General features: G+C 36.0%; 1 protein-coding gene across 1 annotated transcript; it reads left to right on the top strand.

Annotated features, from left to right (window-relative positions):
- Window positions 1-4,197: 4,197 nt before the first annotated feature.
- Window positions 4,198-20,287, top strand: GIPC2 (GIPC PDZ domain containing family member 2). The gene is made up of 5 exons (XM_003208760.4): window positions 4,198-4,417; window positions 7,568-7,748; window positions 10,764-10,873; window positions 11,591-11,672; window positions 18,756-20,287. Exons 1-5 carry the CDS (start codon window positions 4,235-4,237, stop codon window positions 18,908-18,910), a joined length of 711 nt encoding a protein of 236 aa, XP_003208808.2. The 5' UTR covers window positions 4,198-4,234; the 3' UTR covers window positions 18,911-20,287.
- Window positions 20,288-21,744: the final 1,457 nt, after the last annotated feature.

Here is a 21,744-nt window from a genome sequence, read left to right as displayed (position 1 = left end):
TTTTGGGTCCAAACCAGCTGATTCTTTGCACAGGGGAGAAGTGCAGCCTGTATGACAAATAAATGAGCACTGACTAAAGGACAACATGGATCTGTTAAAGCATTTTCTGGTGTGCTTCTGTGACAGTACATTGTAAGGCTTTGAGTTATTCAAAATGGCTAACCACGCACTTGAAAGTGAATATTAAAGTCTAACTATATCAAGACTACTTCTTCAGATGGAAGGGAATGGTAAATGATAGCTATACAAGCTTTCAGTTTGCATACTCATAGCTCACGCTTCTGATTATTTTGTTTGCTTTGTAAGGTGAGGTGAACTGAATGCTTAGTGGGTGCGTCTAACAAATGCTTGTGAAGGCTGAGATATCAAATGTGGTGAAAGGACTTCTACATCATTAAGGGGAACAGAGGAACAGGGAAGCCTTTGCAGTAGCACCAAGAGTAGAAATGCAGCTGCCTCTCTCTTCCAGCAATAGGAGCTCAGCTGCTGAGCTTGTGCCCAGGCTGCTGTTCCGTAGCATTGCCTCCTGATGCTAAACAGTTAAGTATACAGTAAGGCTCAGCCACATTAAACTTTCATAGATGTATTTGATTTAAACCTGTTCAATTTAAACTTTTATGAAATTGCTGAAAAATAGCCAAAACCGAATAATAGTGTTGAAGCAACTTCAATAAGTGACATTTTCTTTTTTCACAAGAGGAAAAAAATGCTAAAACATAGTTTAGAAGGCTAGAGAAAATGATCAGTTTGTGAAATTTACTAAAATATCTGGAGTTTGAGTACTCACTTATCTATTGAAATGAATTCTCTCAATCTCGCCTAAAGATTGAAGCAAAGCAAATTTAAGTGATCAAAGATGACACTGCCTCCAAACCACTTCCTTTCAACCCATTGGCTTATTGCTGTTCCCTAAGGTGCTTGTATTTGATACCATGGTGCATCTGATGCTTGCTGTGTTGATGATCTGCTCCTCAGATGCTTTTTAGCTGTATTTTTGTAGCTGTAGGGAGAAACTTGCTCTATTTCTTGTACGTTCTGGAGTTTTCTTTTTTTTTTTTAAACAATAAAATGCTGAAAGCTTATTTACTATTTACTTATGTACTATGAATATATCTGGGGAGACAAAGTTGCCTGCTTGATAGAGTACCAAAACCACACTGAAACCAAGAGGATGTGGTTACTCTTCTTGTCGCTGCAACAAGTTGAGGCTCCCGCATTTTCCCAAGGGAGAATGAAATGAGTAGGGTAGCTAGAAAACATGTTGGTGGTTTCTTGATATAGATGACACCTACATATGGAGGGAAATACGTCAGCGGGTGTCATAAGTAGAAGTCCTCAGCTTGTTAAGTAACATGATTATGATGTCCTTTGTAAAGGTATACAAGCTCTACTGAGTCAAAAAGTGCTTTTAATAGCTTCTGATCATATTATCAATCAATCAACTTATTTTTGAAATCTTTCAAGTTCTAGGCTTAATGGAAGTTAAGAAGGTGATTAATAAAGCATATGCAATGCGGTACTGCGTAGGTACTTTATATAACACAGAGTGTAACCCTCTTATCTAATGCAGTTTCTTACTTTGTATAACAGTATAAGCCCATTTTTGTTGACTGGTGTCTCTTACTATTGAAAATATGGATGCAGGAAATAATTTGTTAGTAATCTTATCTGATGAATCTATTTTACAAGGTCTCTGCCAGCCAAATGGAATTTCCTTCTTGTGTTTGCTGTGTGAGATAACTCAGTGAAGGAGGTATCCTAGATATTTCAGGACTGGTGCAGCAGCTATGATTTATAATACCTTGCTACAGTTGGCATGAAATGTCACAGCACTGTTATGCTGAGCTGAAGATCAAATGCACATGAAGGTTAAGGGTGAGAAGGGAAAGAAAGGACTTTACGATGAGAATTACTCATTGGTTTTTCTCTTGTTTCTTTTCCAAGTAAGAAAATTACTAAAATTAAAATTATACAGAGTTTTGAGTGGATAGCAAAGTGCACTACAGTAGCTGTTGTTTTAATTAGATACCTCTATTAATGTAAAACTTAAGAAAAAATAGAAATTTTCCATTAGCAGTCCTCAGTCATGTACAAATAAAGCTATGCTATAACTGATGGTGTAACTGTATATTATCCTGGGTGGATGCATCTTTAGTGCATTGCTCTTTGAAGATATCTGTTCTGAGAAAAAGCAGTTGTTCACTAAAGAGGATAAAGGATGATTTAAGTGTTATTTTTGACCAGTTGATGTTCTCTCAGCTTTGTGGTTAGTATGGAACTGACTCACTGAGAATTCTGGAGACTTATAGGCTGTAGTGGGGAATACCATCCAGATGAGGGTCTAAAAAGAGAAACTCTGGATCAAGTTTCTAAATATCACATTTCTACTCTGTTGCCAGTTTTATCTATTCAAAGGTGTGACAGTGATTACTAGATGATTGTTTATTTGACAAGGTCAGATGAAGGATATTAATGTCTAAAGTGTAAAGCCATACGGCTTGTTGTTCATTGTAAGAAATAGAACTGAGATGCAGTTGTAAACTGGCCAAGTTACGTAGCTTGCAAGAAAGCTGAGTGTATATATGGATTTTATATAACCTGTTCAGATTGAAACTTTTTCGTTTTAAAAAAATGTTAATGATTAGGTGTGATTAGTATTAATAAAATATAATATTCTGATTATAGCCATATGAATTTCTCTAGATTATATTATTTTGTAAGTGCTTATTAACTTGAAATACTTTTTGCATTACTTGAGAATAAAACTGATGTCTGTTAAGTGCTGTTGTGACTGTTGTTATTAAAGCAATTAGGTTGGAGTGTTTGTTTGATGGATTATCAGATAAGTAATTAGACTGTTTTAGTTGTGGGGTTTTGTTTTGTTTTGGATTTTTTTGTTTCTTTAAGGGAATAACTAAAGATTCCACCAACCTGGAATCTCCATCTCACTACTGAGCTTTCATTTTTCAGAAGTGAAAAGACACGTTTAATAGGTCTCACATTCTATATAAATGAGGAAAACAAAATGCTCTCTCTGAAATACATTAGGAAAAGCATTTTCCCCTCACTTGTTCTACAAAAGAACTGAATAGCTTGATTGCTTTCATTTCTTTTTTTTTTTCCTGCCATCATCCAGTGACACTAGAGTGAAGTTGTTCTGGGGCTGAAATCCACGTAACTTTTGTAGGTGTGATGGGGAAAGAAGGGAAGCCCACATTTTCATCAGAGCACCAGGGGTCCTGCAGGTGCTGATCTATACCTGTGACTAGGAGCAGTTAGGCTAGCATGCTAGACACACATGGCTGCTACTAGAGCAGTAGCAGAGCTGTAGGACGCTGTGACATCCCACTGCTGTTTTTGTCAGATGCATCCTGCTGGCAGCAATGCAGATGTAACATGATGACATCCCTTGCCAGTGGCTTGCACCTGTGACAGAGGCCAAATGCAGTATAAAGCTGCCGCCTCCTCCTCTCCTGCTTTCAGTTCTACTTGAAATACGGTCTTGAGAGAATCATTTGCCTCAGATGTAGATCTTAGGAATGGAGTTTCTCTGGCCTGTGCCCCTGTACTCTCTGGCACTGCCTGAGAGGAAGCTGTGTGGGCCGCCCTCAGGCCTTTTTCTTGTCTGGCTTCAACTTGGCAAGCAGCCGGCAGATGAAATTGCCCTAGCTGTGAGGTGGAACAGTGGATTTGTTTCTTATTTTCTTGGCTAGACTATTTTCCCTTTGAGCATGTGCTACATCAGAATGCCTAACACCTGCCTGGGCTGGCCTGATTCCTCCATACAGTGCTGTGGTGGGCAGACCCCTTGTCTGTCCACAAGCAATGCTACAAGTTGGAGATTGGTAAATGACAGAGAACAGAATCATGGCTGCTCTTGAGGTGGTATGCTCAACCCCCCCTTAAGCTGTTCAGCTGAAGCTGCTGGTGTCTGGATTGGTGCCCTGTGGCACACTGTGAGAGGCTGCTTGCACAGATGCGTCCCTTTCCTTTGTTCCCTGCAATCTCATATTTGCTGTCTGAGCTGTTGATGCTTCTTGTCAGTTTTATGGATGGAGAGTGTCACTTCTCCTGGGGCAGCTGGAGAAAGTGAGTTTTTATCATGTCAGTTATGGATCTGTCAGAGGCTGGTATTATGCTCTCCTTAAAAGAGCCCATCAGACTGTCAAGTTCACCAAACCTAATAAACTGTTAAACTTCAAGGTAATATGTTTCTTTCCTTCCTGCACAGATCATGTTTTGTACTTTGAACACTCATAAAGTTGATATGGACAAGCTGTTAGGTGCACAGATTGGCCTTGAAGATTTTATATTTGCCCACATAAAAGGACAACGAAAAGAAGTGGAAGTTCTTAAATCTGATGATTTGCTTGGGCTTACTGTTACAGACAATGGAGCTGGCTGTCCCTTTATAAAGGTAAATTTATTTTCCAGTTCAATGCTTTTTTTTGTTAGAAGTTTCTGTTACTATGGTAGCTTAATTATTACTTTAATGATCCTCTGGAACTATCAAGCCGTTTAGCATATGGCAAGTACCAGAAAAAGTTGCTTTTCCTTAGATTTATCATTTGAAATTAGTTCAGCTATTTCTGTACTGCATGTCATTTTTAAATTAGATCATTTGTTTCTTTCTTCTGTGTTGTGTATGGGCTTTATGATATGATCATTGTTGTGTAACCAATCCTGAGATGATAAGTGTTGCATACTGCTTATGTCTGCTTCCTCTTTTTTTTTTCTTGGTGAGTTTTCTGACATCATTGGTTAGATCCCTTATAACACATCTGTCACTCATTGTAACAAGACTGTTTTCTTTCAGTCTTAAAGTGTTCATGGGGTAAAATCCTGCATGCTCTGTAAGAGCAAATGCAAGTACAGAGCGCTTTCAGCTTTCCAATACTGGTATTGCCTTAGGTAGGATGGATTAAAAGGTGGCAAGGACATGGATTAACAGAATTCACCCCAATTAGTTTGCGTAGAAAACATAGGTAGTAGCACATGCAAAGTGTTAATTAATCATAATTGCTCTCCTCCTCACCAGCTGTAGGCCATTTGTTTTGAGACAAGTAAAGATGGAGGAAATTATGGCACCTTTCCTTCTAAACTAGGTATTAGGAACCTTGCCCCATTTTTTTCAGCCTTTCTAGGTGCATTGCTTTAATCTATTCCAATTAACTGTTACTAGTGAGGCACTGAAAATAACCTTTGGTTACTGCTGTCTCAAATACTGATCTTATTACTGTTATTAACAGAGCTTCTTGTATGGAGAGGTTGTATTCTCTATTTATTTCTTAGCTACCATGGATATAAAAAGTAGGCTTGCTTGCTGAAAAAAAAAAAAAAGTGATAGAGATTGCTCTTGACAAAATTGAGATGCTGTGGAGGCTTCAGCAAGCAGTCTGGCAAAACTGTATCCTCATTTTTATGTTTATAGTTAGGGAACTTTAAATTTTCAGTGGTAATATCAATGCAACCCATAACACTCTGTCACACTGCTGCTTATGTCGCATTTTAAAATAAGACATTGAAAGCAGTGCTTCAAGTTCACTTGTGCAGCACTGTATAGAGCATGACTTTCTCTGTCCACGGTTGGTATTAGGGGAAGAGGAAAACAGCAATCGCACTGACTGCTGTATAATTTGAGTAACTGGAAAACCCTCACTACACCAGTAAGCTGCAGTTTCCAGGAAATTGTATAGGAATTGTCTGACTACATATAATGTTGTCGCTGTATTGGTCTAGTAATAGGTGTAACTGATGTGGTGATGTCTTCACGGGAAGGCAATTCCATATCAGTTTAAAAGATTTTCTGCAAGGTTGCTTTGTTACTGTTGCATATTTAGCTAATGGCTAATTTTAAACAGCAGAATATATGTATGTACACAAAAGTAGAAGCTGTATATATTATATATTTAGTTGGCTAGCTACATCACTAAACAGAAACTGACTTTACTTAAAAAATAGTTTGGAATTATTTCCTTATTTTCATAGGAAATAAGGATTCTAGCTTCTACACATTCTCTAGAGCACTTGAAATACAAGCATATCAATTGCATCTTAATTACTATGACATTATAGTTTAACTGTCTTGAGTCAGTTAACTTGGAGTGCTGTGTCTCATAAAAAAAAAATTGTATGAATGCTGCACAAATGGTATTATCAAGTAATACTACTTAAACAGTCTTGGTATTAGGATCCAAGTGAAGAAAAAATGGTAGAAAGAATTCAACGCCTAAACTAAACGTGAAGTGTGGCAGATACAGTTTTGAACCCTGGCAATAGAAATGCATTTGGAGCCTGGTTTCTTGTTTGTATACAATACCCCTCCCTTCTTTTACCAGAAGTTTTTGTTTTTAATCTAGGTTAAACAGCAATAACAAAAGTGCTAGAATGAGTTAAGCTCTGCATGAAGCTAAAAATTGGTGCAGTGTCTTATAGGACAGTGAGCACCATCACACTTCCCACTTACTTTCTCAGATGGAGGCACTTATGTGGGCTTAGACATGTGCACATAAACTAGAAACAGGTTTTTAAGATAGTTAACAGCTAGGATATGTGCTACAGTATTAGGTGGAAATATGTTTATCTCCCTCGTCTCACTGTAAACTCAAAGCCAGCCTGAAACTAGTCTCAGTTTTTATTGAAATGTACATTATTTAGGAAGATTTTCAAATGATATCTGTATCTCTCGAAAATAGAAGACATTCTAGAATGTCATAGCTTTTATATTAAATAGGATAATGGCTTTCATGATTGGAGCGTGATAAATATGACAGCATTTAACAACAATAAACTGAATCACTGAAATCTTAATTGTCCTTTAATTGACTTGATAAATCATAGAGATCTTTTAATGATTGTTTTTTTCTTCACTTTAAATTGAACCTTGGAAAAACTATGAATACTAAACTCAGTTTCATTTTATGACCTCTGCTTCTATGCCACTTGTATTCCCTGAAATAACATTTGGAAGCATTTATTGTCCTTCATTGTTATTTCACAGGAAATAACTTACCATATGCAGTTATATAGTTAAGTGAGGAAAATTGTAGAAGTTTACTCCCTATAGATAAGCCTTATTAAGACTAGACTTACATAGTACCTCATTTTTTAGTATATCACATATTTTTTTGTATACAAGAGAAGTTTTGTACCTATGCTTGTCAGAGTATTAAAATCAAAAATCAAGAAGACATTCACATTACTGGCACATTGGGTACAGTTTTAAAGCAAACAACAACAACAACAACAACAACAAAACAAAAAACAAAAAACAAAAACAAAAAACAAAAAACAAAAACCCAAAGCATTAGCTTATTCAGAAGCCTTAACTTCTGAAGTTTGATTGCATTTTTTTCTATTGTTGTTTTTATATGCAATGTATATTAAAGTACTTTGTTTAAAAATAATTTTCTAAAAGGTCTTTTATGGCATAAATCTTAAAGTCAAAATGTCCTGCTGGCAAAGCAAACTCAGTGCTATTGATATTTTTAACTGACGTTCTTGAATCTGTTACCTCTTTACCATTTCAAAAAATGTTTTTAATTATTTTCTGTTTTTTAAACAATAGCGAATCAGAGAAGGGAGCCTTATGGACCAAACCAAAATGATCTGCGTTGGCGATCACATAGAGTCTATAAATGGAAAAGATGTGTCAGATCTTCGGCATTATGAAGTTGCCAAAATGCTAAAAGATCTGGAGAAAGGTCGGGTGTTTAAGCTGAAGCTGATAGAGCCTATGAAGTCATTTGGTGAGTGTTGCTTGGCTGTTTGCCTTGTTCCACGGATATTGAGCTCCTGACGTTGCACTCCATTATAAATTTGTTTTCAGGCAAGGTAATGTAACTGCTGCAAAAAGAGAGGAACGTTCTATGTATAGAATAGATACATATGTGTGTGTGTGTGTATATATAATATATTTTCTTGGAGTGGGAATTTTAGGAAGGAATCTTCTTCCATCTGCTTTCTCCAGCAGTTATCCTGGTATGGGCTGACTCAGCACTGAGTCTCAGTTGCTTGATTTCTTTGCTACCACATGACAATGCAGAATAAGTACAAGTTTCATAGGCACAGTTTTAAAGCATGGATCACTCCACTGATCCTCAAACTTTCCTTTCTGTTCTCTTTTACATCTCTTATATATGAAACCTGTTTATCTGTGTATCAGATTTTTCTATTTATGAGCTTTAGGTGGGACTGAGCTATCTAATGCAGAAGAGTGAAGCAGAGAAGAGTCTGGGATTCCTCAGAGCACCTCCTTGGCTGCTATCCCCAACATTTTGTTCACTCTCTTATTTTACAGCAGGTATACTTACAACTGAAGGAAATGAATCAGACAAAGCTCTGCCTCTACCTGATGCCTGACTGCTGTGTGAAAATGATACTTATACAGGACAAATGTATACCTCCTGCTACTTCATATGTACATCAATTTTATCAATATAGTAAAAATAAATAAAAATATGTTGTGTTAGCTTAGGGAGCTAAAATAGAAATTGAGTTTTGATTTTTATTCTCTCAGGTTTTGGTTTGTTTCTCCCCCTGATCCATGTATTATTTTTCTTTAACAAGAAAGTACAAGATACTTCTGCGTTTTAAGTATGTGACTTCATGTGCACTCACAGTCTCATCACCACAGTGGAAAATGTTTGATATATATATATATATATTTTAATCTGTTAGCAGTTTACAACTGCTGTCATACACCAATCTTGACACTTGGTGTCAGAATAACAGCAGAAATAGAAACAGAAATTGGAAGATTGCTTTTGGTGCTTCTGCACAGAATGTGATATGTCTCTAATATCACTGGATATAAGTTAATATTCCTGTTGTAATGTACTTCAGTGTAATGTACATACATACAGTGTTGCAATTAGCAGTATAATGATATCTTTTTAATATGGGCATTCAGGGCTAAGCCTATTACATAGTTTGCTTGTAAAGACTGGGGTAAATCAGCATTTGATGACTTGAACTATTATTTAATAGCAGTTATTTTCCAAAGATGATTAAGGTACCTCTTTGTCTGCTGATGATGTAGAGAAGGACACTTGGTAATTCCATGGCAATACCTTTTATCTGACACTAAATTAAGTGTGAAGTAGAGCTTATTGGACAGATTTTTGAAAGCTGTATGTATTTTTTTTTAATCTACAGAAATGGGCTTAAAACCGGTGTCCAATATGAGACAGGCTAAGAATACCCTGGCTTTTGCCTTAGGTGTAGTTGAGCTTTTGGCACAAATTTGTATGAGATTGTTTATTCTGCAGTATGCCAAGAATAGGCACAGAGGAGATGACAAGATCCAGATCCTACTGGACAAGTAGATGCAGGATGCCTGTTAAAGTAACCAGATTTTGTTGAAATTATGTTTGCAAAGGTGTAGGAATGAGGGACAAGTATCTGTCAAATTACCAGCTTTTATTTTCCTTCCTATTAGTGGAAAGCAAATACAAGTGTAATTTACTGGTTAGATATCTTCCTACCTTGTGTGCAGATGCTGCACTAGCTGCCCTAGGCAAGGCTTAAAGTACAGAATTGAAGACTTTTTTGAATAAGAATTGTCCTTACCAATCTTAAGCTAGACTTCAGTAAATTGGTGAAAAATTAATAGAAACAAAGCAAAGACAGCATAAGGCAGACTATAAATTTAAATGAAAAAGGAATAGTTTCTATGTTGGCCAGAGCGCTTTGAAGTGAAGTATTGCAAACACAGGTTATGTCATAGTTCAAGTTTCTAGTGGTGGCAGAACTAGAAAAATATGCATATTACATATTTTGGGACAAATTAACAAATATCTATATATTAAATTTCATTGAAGTTCACATTTCAAGATTTTTTAGCAGAATAGTCTAGGCAGAATGCATACAGCATAAGTTCTTCTAAAAGTAGGAATAGTCTGGAGGATAAAATAGCACAGTGAAAACAATTCTACAAAATTCTTTCTAGTATTTCCCAAGTTAACTACTTAACTCCTGAGTTAGTAAGTAAATTAAATCCTCGCAAATCCTGAATCTGAAATTATGGCTCATCTCAGCCTTTATGATCTAGGACATATCATATATGATTTCATAATAACTCATACTAATATAATAAACAAGGAAACTGAATTCAGATAAAGAAAACTTAAGATAAAACCTGACATTCTCTTCGGGGATTTATTAGGTGTGAAATCCTGACCTCCCTGAAACCTGTGGAAAAACTCCCACAGGACTACTTATGGGTAGTTTCATCTGAGTGACTGATAGTAATCAAATGGTTTAGAGTGAAACAGTTGGACCGATTCACCACTGTGTGGCTCATTATCATGCATTTTGAAATGTTTTCATTGTAGGCTCAGTGAAGAATGAAAATGTTGCAAAGCTACAGCTGCCATATAGTCTGCCTATGATGGGCAGGATAAAGTCAGCATTTGGGTGATGACTTCAGATATCATCTGATAAGTACTTGTGGTTTTTGTAGAATACGAAAGTAAAATTATATGAAATGCACATGTAATACTGAACGCAATAGGCTTCAACAGAATATTTGTCAATAGATATCCCAGCTTCAGCGTAGTCAAAGTGATTATCAAAGTTTGAAGACAAGATATTGTTAGCAATGCTATGTGGGGTATGTAGTTAATTTACAGTTAGTTTTAGATGCCTACTGGTTTTTGGTTAGAATTAAAACTGAAGGTAACGTAACAGCGAAGCAGATGCATTGTATGCATACCATATACTTAGCTTTGTTTGTTTTTTCTTTGTTTTCTTTTTTACTTTAGAAAAGGTGGCAGCAAGGTCCAAAGGTGGGACTCTGACAGAGGCTAAAATCTCCAGAGGGAGAGAAACACTTCGACTGAGAAATAAAGGCCCTGCCACTGTGGAGGAAATGGTAAAGTTATTTTGTGGCTTTTCAAAAGTTCAACCTTCTAGCACCCGATTTAGTCTTCCCCAGTGTTTTGAAGGTAAAGCAGGGAGGGACAAATCCACGTTACAAAGCTTGTGGGACTTACGATGAAGACTGTTTTCTGAAAGGAGAAATGTTTACACAAAGTTGAAGGCTAGGAAAGATAGGATGGGGCTCAAGAATTTGGAAATGGAGAACCTTTACCTAGATGGATGGTGTTAAAGTGCATTAGACCAAAGAGCATTGAAAAGAAGGAAAGAGAAAAATAAAAGGAATGGCTGAAGATGTGGTTTTGTATCTGACGCCTCAAAGTGTACTGGGCTAGTTTAAGCATGGTTGTTAGGAGAGGCTAATAACTTATGCTGACATGAATGTGTGCAAAACCAGGAGTACTGTTGGGAAGAAGAAATTTTCTTATTTCAGGATCCTCTAAAGCTGATGAGACTTTGATAAAGATCTGTATTGTCAATAGTTGAAAGGCCTGCATTTTGTTTGGTCAGTGTAAGAGTTATGTGGTTTTAAGTTTGTAGGATGATTTTAGTTTGTGAAAAGAAGAGAATAGGGAGGGATAACATGTTTTACTTTTAGGTCTTGTAAGTCTAAGCAGCTACAATGAGAGTGAAGATGAGCAGTAGGCAATTTCTTGTTGTTTTAAAGTCTGCGTAATACTTCTGCACTTTCTCTCCCTTTATTTCAATAAAGCTGTCTGAAGTTGAAGAAAAAGCAGTAAAAAAAGTGGATGAACTTCTTGAAACATACATGGGGATAAGAGATATTGAATTAGGTGAGTTTTAACAAATGCTTTACTACATGATTCAGTAATTTCTCATTCTACCTACCCTATAATTTATAGTTGTTTCAGTCTGTGTGTGTAAACAACAAAACCTGTCTAGAATGTAAACTGAAAACCTTGCCTATATTTTTCCATATCTTTGATAAAAGGGAGAATTTCTCACTACAAGCCTTATGATATAATTAATCTTTTTTCTGCCCTCTATCTATACACCATTGAATAATTTATTTAGTTATTTGCCATTAACTGTCATTGCCATTTTTTATGGCATAAATTTTCTACAGACCTTGTGTGTGAAGTTGGGCGATTGTTAAGGTCAAGCATGTCTATTTGCTGTTTTTCCTCTCCCTCTCTCTCATCCCTTGGCTTAAACACTTTAAAGGAGATCATTGAAGTTAGCGTCTGAGATCTTTTTCAATGAAGGAGTAACTATTTAGCAACCGGACTGATAGAGTAATTGCAGATTTATCAAATTCTTTAGAGCCTGTTTACTGAAGAAATATGGGAAATTTTCCATTATATTTGGCTAGCTTTAAAATAATCAATTTATAGTGAAAGAAAATGTTGACGATCAGTATTATTAGTTCCTTAAAACTGCACTAAACTTGCCCCTGCAGCTGTTGTTTCTCTGTTTATCTCACACCACGTAAATATGAACTTCCATTTGTAAGGGAAGAAGTTGTTCGTGTTTTGTAGTTTAGCTGACTAAGAATTGCCCGTGTGGGAGCAGTGGCTAGGTGCAGTCCTCATATGATATCATTAATGCTGAAAGAAAGGCAGAAGTTATTTGTTATTGCAATATTAAAAATCAGACAAGAATTAGGAAAGGACAAACTAAATGGAAAGTAATATTGAAAAAAAGCCTTTATGTGAGAGAAGTGATAGAGGCAAAGCAAAAGAGGTGATAGGTCTGGCATGTAGCTAAGGGCAAAGCAGAATGGTTGGACAGGCAGCAGTTAGTAGACAAGAATAAGAACAATAGAAAATAATCTGAATAACCAAAAAGACTTTTGCTGGCTGCTCCTACTGGCAAGCATCTTATTGGCAGCTCTACACATTTCTTCACAGGAGAAATTGTAGGCGAATTACTATTTGTCTTTCAGCCTACGGTAAAGGTGGGCTTCCTGGCATGGAAGCGAGAATGAAGCTGCATAAAACCAGATAATATCTGCAAAACAGTGCTAACCTCCGAGTTCTAAGGAAACTAACAGTTCTCAAAAATTCTATTCCCAGCAACTCTCTAGTACGTGATGCCTCTGGCATGCAATACGTTCTCAGGAGCCCTGGGTGGTGCAGTCTGACCCTCTGTTGAGGTTTACTGTGAACAGTCTTTGGCTCAGACTTCAAAGCTTCCGAGACTCGTGCCAGTCACCCCTTCTGGAGCTGTTTTTGTCCTGCAGCTGTTGCAAGCCCCAGCTTGATCCAATGTTCTGTAGGCTTCTGTCCTTGTTAGTTACATCCAAAGTCTCCAGGCCTCCTGCCTCATAAAAACAGGTAGCTCTTGTTTTGGTATCTGTAGCCCAGGATCCTGAGACTGTAGGCTAGAGCTTGTTTTTTGGATCTTCAGGATATGCTGTGCTCTGCTGTGTGATAGGATCGAGAGTTCCTGTGGGAACTACTGTTCTCTCGCTATCATAACTGGGTGGTTCTTGTACTGAAGAGTTCAGTTTGTAGTGAAAGCTTGGCTCTGCTGATTGCCAAGCACTTGATAGAGTCCTATGAATTCCCTGATATTTTTATATATGTATTTTAACAGATCTAATGTCCTTGCATCTTTCAGTATGTACCTTGGATAGTCCTAAACAATGTCTTTAAAAAACGCTCGAAGAATGGACAGGTCTTTGTCCTCAAAGCTACTCTGTGCTTCCCAACTGGGCTGCTGGTTTGCCTCTTTCTTCTCTTCCTCTCAAGAGGGCTGTTAAACAAAGAGAAATTGTCATGAATCAAACATAACAGGTTTACCTAGCTCTAGTTTACATCCTTCTAGCTGTTTCTTGAAGTTCAAATCTTAGTCAAGGTGATGGACAAAAAAAAAGTTTTTAATCACTTTTAAATAATTAAACAGCTCTAGATCTCTTTAGGAAAGGAGAGCTAATCACTTGTCACAAATCTGTTCAATTAACATATGTCAGTTTTTTTTATATACTAGATGTGATCAGTCACCCATGAAGATGAAATATGAGGAAAAGATTCATTCAGAGAATGCCAATCACTGCTCAGCTAGAAATTTCACTCATTACTCAAGCCAGATTAGTTGAAAATGCAAGTCATCACAATGCGACAGCCGACAAGTGATTAAGATCTCAATCATTGCTAACTCCCATGTAGTTCTGTTTGTCAGAAGCTCTGGTTGTCAGTTAATATTGCTTTTTCATCTCCATTAAAATGACACTTTCATAGTGAGATTTAATTCTGAAACAGTGCCCTAATTTTGAGCCAGAAGTTAGAAAGAAGAGAAAGAAAAATAATGTAAAGTTATAGACAGAATTAAAGATGAGATAAAGCCCTTAATTTTTGCATTGCTAAGTATCTTGGCAGTTTCAAGAATGGCTGACTAAATATACACATGAGCCCCTGAATTGGAGGAAAAGCTTTTAAATTGTTTAATTGAACATCGTATATATTTTTTTGGGTGGGGGGTGGCAACAGATGGTTATTTTCAGGTATCTAAACACTGTTGAGATTTACATACCTGCTTCATGAATGCACTTCTACCTCTCTATTTTACTGGGGAAAATGTGGCTTAATTCATAGAAGATACATTTGGCTCTGGAAACGTGCTCCTCAGCTTCATGCGCATGTTAGAAATTGGAAAAGATTTCAGCTTTCTTTAAAATACAAATGCATTAGTGAGGGCTGCTGAAGATTATTTTAAATTTTGTCAGTATTTTCTGATACAGGAACATGAACAGCTGATTAACTGGAATGGTTCAGAAAGCAGTGTTAGTGAAGAATTCTTATGGCATTTATTTTTAAATCAGTGAATTGAGATAAACTGTATTTGACATCAAAGGTTGTGGATGGGAGAAAGCCTGTATCTACAGCACTCAACGCCAGAATGCTATCAATGGAAAACTTTTGCAATGGGTTTCCTGTCCAAGTTGAGATGCTCCACCATCTTCTGGCTACTCTTCACTTATAGAACAAAATATTTATTTTTATGCTTTTGGATGATTGTTTCCTTGCAGATGTTCCTTTAATGTTGTCAGACATAACATACCTTAGCATACTCTCAATTCTGTTTAGAAGAATTCAGATCTGCTTTTCAATTTCTGGTTTTATTTTTCCAGCTTTCCATGTACTCAAAATATGACTATATTCCATATAGTTTAAGCTTTTCCTCACGTAAGCTTTTATTCTTTGATCATCTGTACATCCCAGCAATGCTGGATGGATATTTGCATTTTGAAATGCTTTGAATGAAGTGGTATTTTCCTTGAATCTGTTGCTTTCTTCTCCTGTTACCAAACTTAAATCTTCAAAGGATTATATTTCTCCAGTTTTTGTTCTGTGCCCTTCAAATTGATTAATTTGTGACAATGTTCAACATGAAGCTAACACCAAGGTATATTGAACACTGAAAACTCTGATGGCATGCTTTGTTTTCTGTCATATTGATAAGGAGTGTAGATGATAATTTTAGCTCTTTTAAAGTGTTAGGCTAGACTAATATTTGTTGCCTTTTGATGAAAGCAAAACTTCTGATATCATTACAGCTAAATAAATACTGAAATGTCTGTTAAGGCTTCCGAAAGATTTTTTTTTTTTCCTGAAAGTGATAGAAGAGGATATAGGTGGCAAAAAATGCTATGTAAGGTGATTGTGTTCTGGGAAGCCTGATAGCGAGCTTCCTTGGTTAATGCTGACAAGAAAATTTCTTTTGTCACTTTTGAGTTCATTGAACTTCTCACATTTTTTTATGAAATTTTCTCAAGTATGAGCATTGCTAGCAGTGGGATTTTAAAACAAATTTCTGAAGACAATGGGACTATCTGGATTGTCAAGAAAAATATTCTCTGTATTAGAATAAAATTTATGCAATCACTTATTGTGCAGCTGTCATGAGAAGCAGTGGGAGAAGGAGGGGAGTGGAGCTAATTTGACATGGAGATGTCCTCTGAGAGCCAGTAAAGTTCTCTTCCAATTGCCACAGATCTACCAAATACCCTTGAACTAAGCAATTTTTGATTTGCTTTGGGAATTATGCATTTGTCACCATGTAAGCATGCATATTCTGCACAGAATTTTCTAGCTGTCCTTCTGAGGTCATGGATGCCACCCCATGCACGTGGTAACTGCCCAGGGGGATAAGAACGTGTACACTGCGTGATAGAGAAGCTAGTCTGTCTTAATGCTTCTGTATGTATGAAACTAGCGAAATATAGGGTTCATCTTTGCCTGTTCGTATGCATCGGTGGTAAGGACTAGTGTGCCAGCACCAGTAGGGACTGCTTGCATCTCACATTGCCGTTTGCTGAACGGTAATATAGTGCTGCTGGCACTAGAGGTCAGCACAATGCTACTGAAAAGGTATTCAGGAGACAGGAAGATCTTGCACTTTCTGCATAAGTGTACCAGGTGAATTAGGGAAGAGGGAAGAGCAGTCTGCATTAACAAGTACAGCTCATTAAGTGTAGTGGTAGTGCTGATTGCAATTGTTCAAGATGGTTGTAAAGGTTTTTATTTGAGGCTGCTGCTCTCAATTGGCTGTGACATTTTGACTTATTGTCACTTCATAATTTGGGAAGGTCAAAATTTAAAAAGCCTTGTTTGAAGTAGCATTTTGGTTAATGACTGGTAATTCTGAAGTTTTAACGAGGACAGTTGAACTTTCTTATATTAAAGTGTTATCACTGCTCTTAGACTGTCACATGGCTTTTTCATATATCAGTTTATCTCCAGAATTCCTTGCTCTACCACTTTTTCCACTGGAATATTTCTCACTCTTTTGATGACTGCCTTCTTTTTAATATCTTAAGGAAATGTATTCAGGCATACTTTTTACGTCTAAATTGTCTTTCACCTTGCACATCTTCTCTCCCTCCAACCTTGTTTCATTGTCTATATGGAACAGCTTCATACCCTCATTTGTATCAGGAGGACTGCAAAGGTTAAATTAAGCCCTTCACCTCATTTCCCTTTTAGACTGCTCTGAGTCAGTATCCCATGGACTCCATGGGGGATGCTGAAAGAATCCACACAAGGATAGGTTAGTTCTGGCAGGGAAAGACATCTTGAGTCTTGAGATCCTGTAGTGTTGCCAAGAGTCTGGGTAAAGCTTAAGCTTCCTTGAACACAGCAGTTTGTTTGTCAGACTTTGGGCTTCTTTGTGGTGTTTGGCATGGAGATCCTGTTTGCAGTCTCACGTCTGAATGTAGTTAAAACTGAAACATCAAATTTCTTCAGAGTTGCTGTTGCTGACGTCTACAGTGTGGCATGTGGCCACACTGTTAAAAGTTTGCATAATAACCAGCTCTATTTTCCAGACAGTGCCAACTGTCAATAAACAATTTCAGGTTAACAAAATAATATTAAATAGACATTAGAACATGGAAAGCTTATTTTACATTTATCAGTGAGATTTTGCCATTTCAGTACCATGTACTGCATGCATTACATAGCAAGTATGCAGTAGACTGTCCTACTGAAAATGGTCGTCTGTGATTTCAGCATTTTCTTCCCTTTCTTAGGCATTGTAATACATGTTTTCCAGTCAGTTATCCCTCTGAAAAAAAGACTAGAAGTTATTAAATCCTCCACATGTGACATTAGCATTTAATATGTTTGTGAAGAAGGTGGTGGTTACTTGTTCTTCATCTTCTGTTATACATCATCTTGCAGTTTGAGGCAGGTGTAAAAGATGACAATGAAGTAAATCAGAGTTTGATTCAGGATTTCATCTATTGTACAATATAATCTTTTTTTGTTGTTGTTAATATGAACAGAGGCTGTAGAGCAAAGATACAGCTCAGAAAATAAACTCACTCAGCAGTCCTTTTGTGTTGAGTCTGTTTTACAGTCTTCTGCACCCCTCAAACAAAGATAGCCTACTGGTTTAGCTTAGCTTTGCTCCTGAGCTGACATCTTTCATCTTTTCGGGAGGTGCAGGTGCTGTGAGAGAGAGAGAGCTTTGAGCCCTCACAGCTTTCCTTTGCGCTAATGTCCCTACAGCCACTGTTGAGTGTTGTGATAGACTTGTAATTTCTCCTGGAATCTGAGGAGTTGTCCAGTGGCTAAAGCAGCTTCCAAACTGAAGTCTGAAACTTCATAAAGATTGATTGTGTTTAACAGGAGAAATTGCTGGATGAACAAGATAACGGTCTATCTCTGTTTGGTAACAAATTACATTCTGCTCTTTTGTGGCTTTTTTGATACTGTGCATAGTATTTGAATCCTTTTTTCCTGAAGTATTCAAGTGTTTTCTCTACTTTTTTATCATTGCTCTTTTCCAAATACGGATTATAACACTTAAACTTAGAAGCTGTTTCTGGCAAACCCATACTAATTTTGTTGCATGTATCTACTGCATACGTTGTATATTATTTTCCCATGTACAAACTTCTTGTTAAAAAAACAACAACAAACTTGGCTATTTTAAACTCTGACTTGCTGGGATCTTTTATTTGTTGTTTAGAGGGGAAAAAAGCATTTGAGTATGCCTTTTAAATAAGTGAACCTATGTCAAACTCACTGAAATTGGTTGTGCATTAGCATGGGCTTGTTATCACAGGAGTTTCCTGTACCTTGCCTTTAGACCTATGCTTTATGTGTAGTAATGAATGGTGAACATAATTTAGCTAGAGGGAAATGAAGTCTGATTGAATTAACATCCCCCAAACAATTAAAAGAATATATAATGAACACTCCAAGGAAGCTCTCCCATTTACCAAAACATAATGTATCTACTGTGGGGAAAGATACACAAATATTAATGAATTTAGGATTCAGTAGGTAAGCTTTAGATCCCCTTAACATTACTGGCCTCTGAAAACTCTCAAAAAAAATATCTTGGACAAATGTTAGTTGTCACTTCCATGAGAATAATTTTTTTACTTTCTGTTTGTTTGTTTTCAGCTGCAACAATGGTAGAAGCAGGAAGAGACAAGAAAAACCCAGATGAATTTGCAGTGGCATTGGATGAAACTCTTGGAGACTTTGCATTTCCAGATGAGTTTGTCTTTGATGTGTGGGGAGCAATAGGGGATGCTAAGCAAGGACGACTGGAATGAGAATTGTGAAGTTCATCATTCTCAATTCAAAAATATAAGGTGACTTTGAAATATGTATGTCAGAAGACTAATATTTTTATTGATATAAATCTGGGATGCTCTATATAAGTATTCTTATCAGAAACTTTATTTCACAAAGGAAAGTTTCTAACAGAAATAAACTCAAAGGTCTAACAACTGCACATTTAGAATGAACATTTAATTTAAATGTAGAAATCACTGAGGGGAGAAGGGTCAAGTAGATGTATTTATACATGCATTTTATGTACTTTGGTATCTATTTTGAGGAGTGATAGATATATGCAAAATTTTTTGGATTATTATTATTATTTTTTTTTTAAGTAAAGATTTATAAACTTGATTTAAAAAAAAAAAAAATCAACACACTGCAGTTCTCTGATCTGCTGGTTCTTAAGTATTCAAGTAGGCCAAGAGCTGTACTGTTTTCAGTAGACAAAGAGGAGAAGAAGCCACCCTGCCTCTGGAAAGGCACGTTTCACATTCAGGAAAAAGTAAATTCCTCTGGGAGAAAAAAACAAAAAACAAAAAACAAACAAACAAAAAAAAACAACAAACAACTATGACTTTAAGATGAACTTGCTCTCATTTTTGGTCATAATACACACTGCCTATGTATTCCTGAAATGAATTTAGTAGAAACGCCTAGAGCAGGAATCTGTTGCTTTATACAGATGCCATATTATCACAATAGCTACTGCATAATAAGAAACAAATGTTAATTTTGATTAATATTCACGTATTTGGATAATATCTGTGATCTGGCACTGGAGACTGTAATACTTGACTAAATGCTTCACCTATCTTTGCTTGTAATAAACACCTTGCTGAAATCCTATGAAGTTCTCCCTTTATCTTGTCTGTTGTTTTCAGAATGGCAATGTAGAGATATTTAAAAAGGTGCTCAGAATCAGTAGATGTAGTTGTATGATCACAACTGCAGTCTGGATGAAAATGAATGTCTAAAACTTCAATTAATATCGTTTTATACTTCAGGATTTCAAATTATACTGTACGTAGATGTTTATTCTTAACTGATAATGTTTTACTAATAAATCTCGGATTGTTAAAAAATTAACTGTCTCTTAACACAATTCTATGTCTGCATTTATCATCTTGTTCACTCTATATTTAATGAAGAGCAGTGTTTTGTTTTTATTTATAACTGTATTCTTTTTCAGTTATTACTGTGTTAGGTTTTAATCAAGACATACTTGCTAATTTATGTAGAAAACGTAACTTTCAAGAGATAATTGTAGCAATTGTGATTTTTTGAAAAAATATATGCAATTTACATTTTAGCCAAATAACACAATGAGTATCCTTGAAAGTGAAATTAAACAAAAATATGGGGCCTGACTTTAAATCTTGTTAATGCTCTTCAAGGGGATTGTCATCAAATTGTAAATGCCATTGTGAGTGTTTTGTTCCTCTAACTTAAGGATAAGCTTTTGCTTAATATAGATGTTCATTTTTATGAAATGAGTAGTACAAAGACATATGGAGATCAGACATTTTATTGTATTTAAGAAAGTTCATAGGTGTCAAAATTGCACTGTACAGGTGCCTTGTATAACCAGTGTTACCAGGGATGTAATATGTATGTATCTTTAAATAGGTGTGATAATTATGAATTTCTATAGTAATATGTACACTATTGCTGGAAAAAATTCAGGCAATTCTCAAGTTATGAGAAGTAAGTATAAATAGTTTTACTAGAAAATTTGTTATTAAAAGGAAAATAAAGAAACTTGGTGAACAGGTAATTTTCCTTACATTCCATTGCTGAAATGGGACCACAAGGGAATATTATTTTGAGAAGTGCAATTTTAGGGAAAAGTGTACAGTTTGAATAGCTTTTGTCTGTATTGAATAACAGTGAATCTGATCTCACAGTCTTCTGTTGCAGTTCAGCACTCTGTCTTGCACAGGACTCCTCTAACTAAGGGACTTTTGGTAATGAAGAATGCAAGTATTGTGGACCATATCATTCTCTAAACTTCTTTTAGGTGAATAACAAAATTGAATTGTCAAAATTGACTGCTAAAAGTTTGTGTTGCTTCTGTGCGAACTTTAAATTCTTTTACATAAACTTCAAATTCTGTTAAAATGTTTGAAGAAGTTTATATACATTAATAACCATAATCAAATGGTATTGATTACAAAAACTAAAGAATTCCTTCTTAAAGAGCAATGCACTACATAGAATTGTATTGCAAAATAATACATGAAATGTTATCTATAGCAGATAACTCATCATGTGTTTTGGCTATTCATTTTATTTCGAAAAATTAATGCTCAAGAAATATATCCTTAAACCATAATTTGTCTTATTACATTGATTCATATAGCAAGGTAATTACTGAAACACTCATGCACTGATCTCTGATGTCACTTATGGAGTTTATTGCAGAACTGAAATTTAAATAGTGATTGCAATTTTACTAACACTTACTGTAATGAAGTATGTTGATTTTTTTCTGAGTTCACATTTGTGCATGCACTATTTCCAGCACATATGGCATAGTGACACCAGTACCAAATTTAATTATTTGCTTGCGTTTTCCAGCTATGGATGAGTAAGATGTCACATGAAAATCCCATTATGTTCTAAAGTACGGCAAATAACTTTTGCTCTTTGTAATTATTTCTGTAGGAAATTGATGTTGTTTTACTAATTATATACAGCCTGCAGATCCAGCCAAAACTCAGTCAATAACAACTATAAATTATTTGTATGCTTTGTAGGGTGAAAATATCATTATGTGTAGCTACCAAAATCTCTCAAATTCATTTGAAGTTCTAGTCAACATAAG

The sequence above is a fragment of the Meleagris gallopavo genome, chromosome 10 (assembly GCF_000146605.3).
Source record: "Meleagris gallopavo isolate NT-WF06-2002-E0010 breed Aviagen turkey brand Nicholas breeding stock chromosome 10, Turkey_5.1, whole genome shotgun sequence".
Lineage (NCBI taxonomy): Eukaryota > Metazoa > Chordata > Aves > Galliformes > Phasianidae > Meleagris > Meleagris gallopavo.
This window is presented reverse-complemented; position numbering and strand designations above follow the sequence as displayed.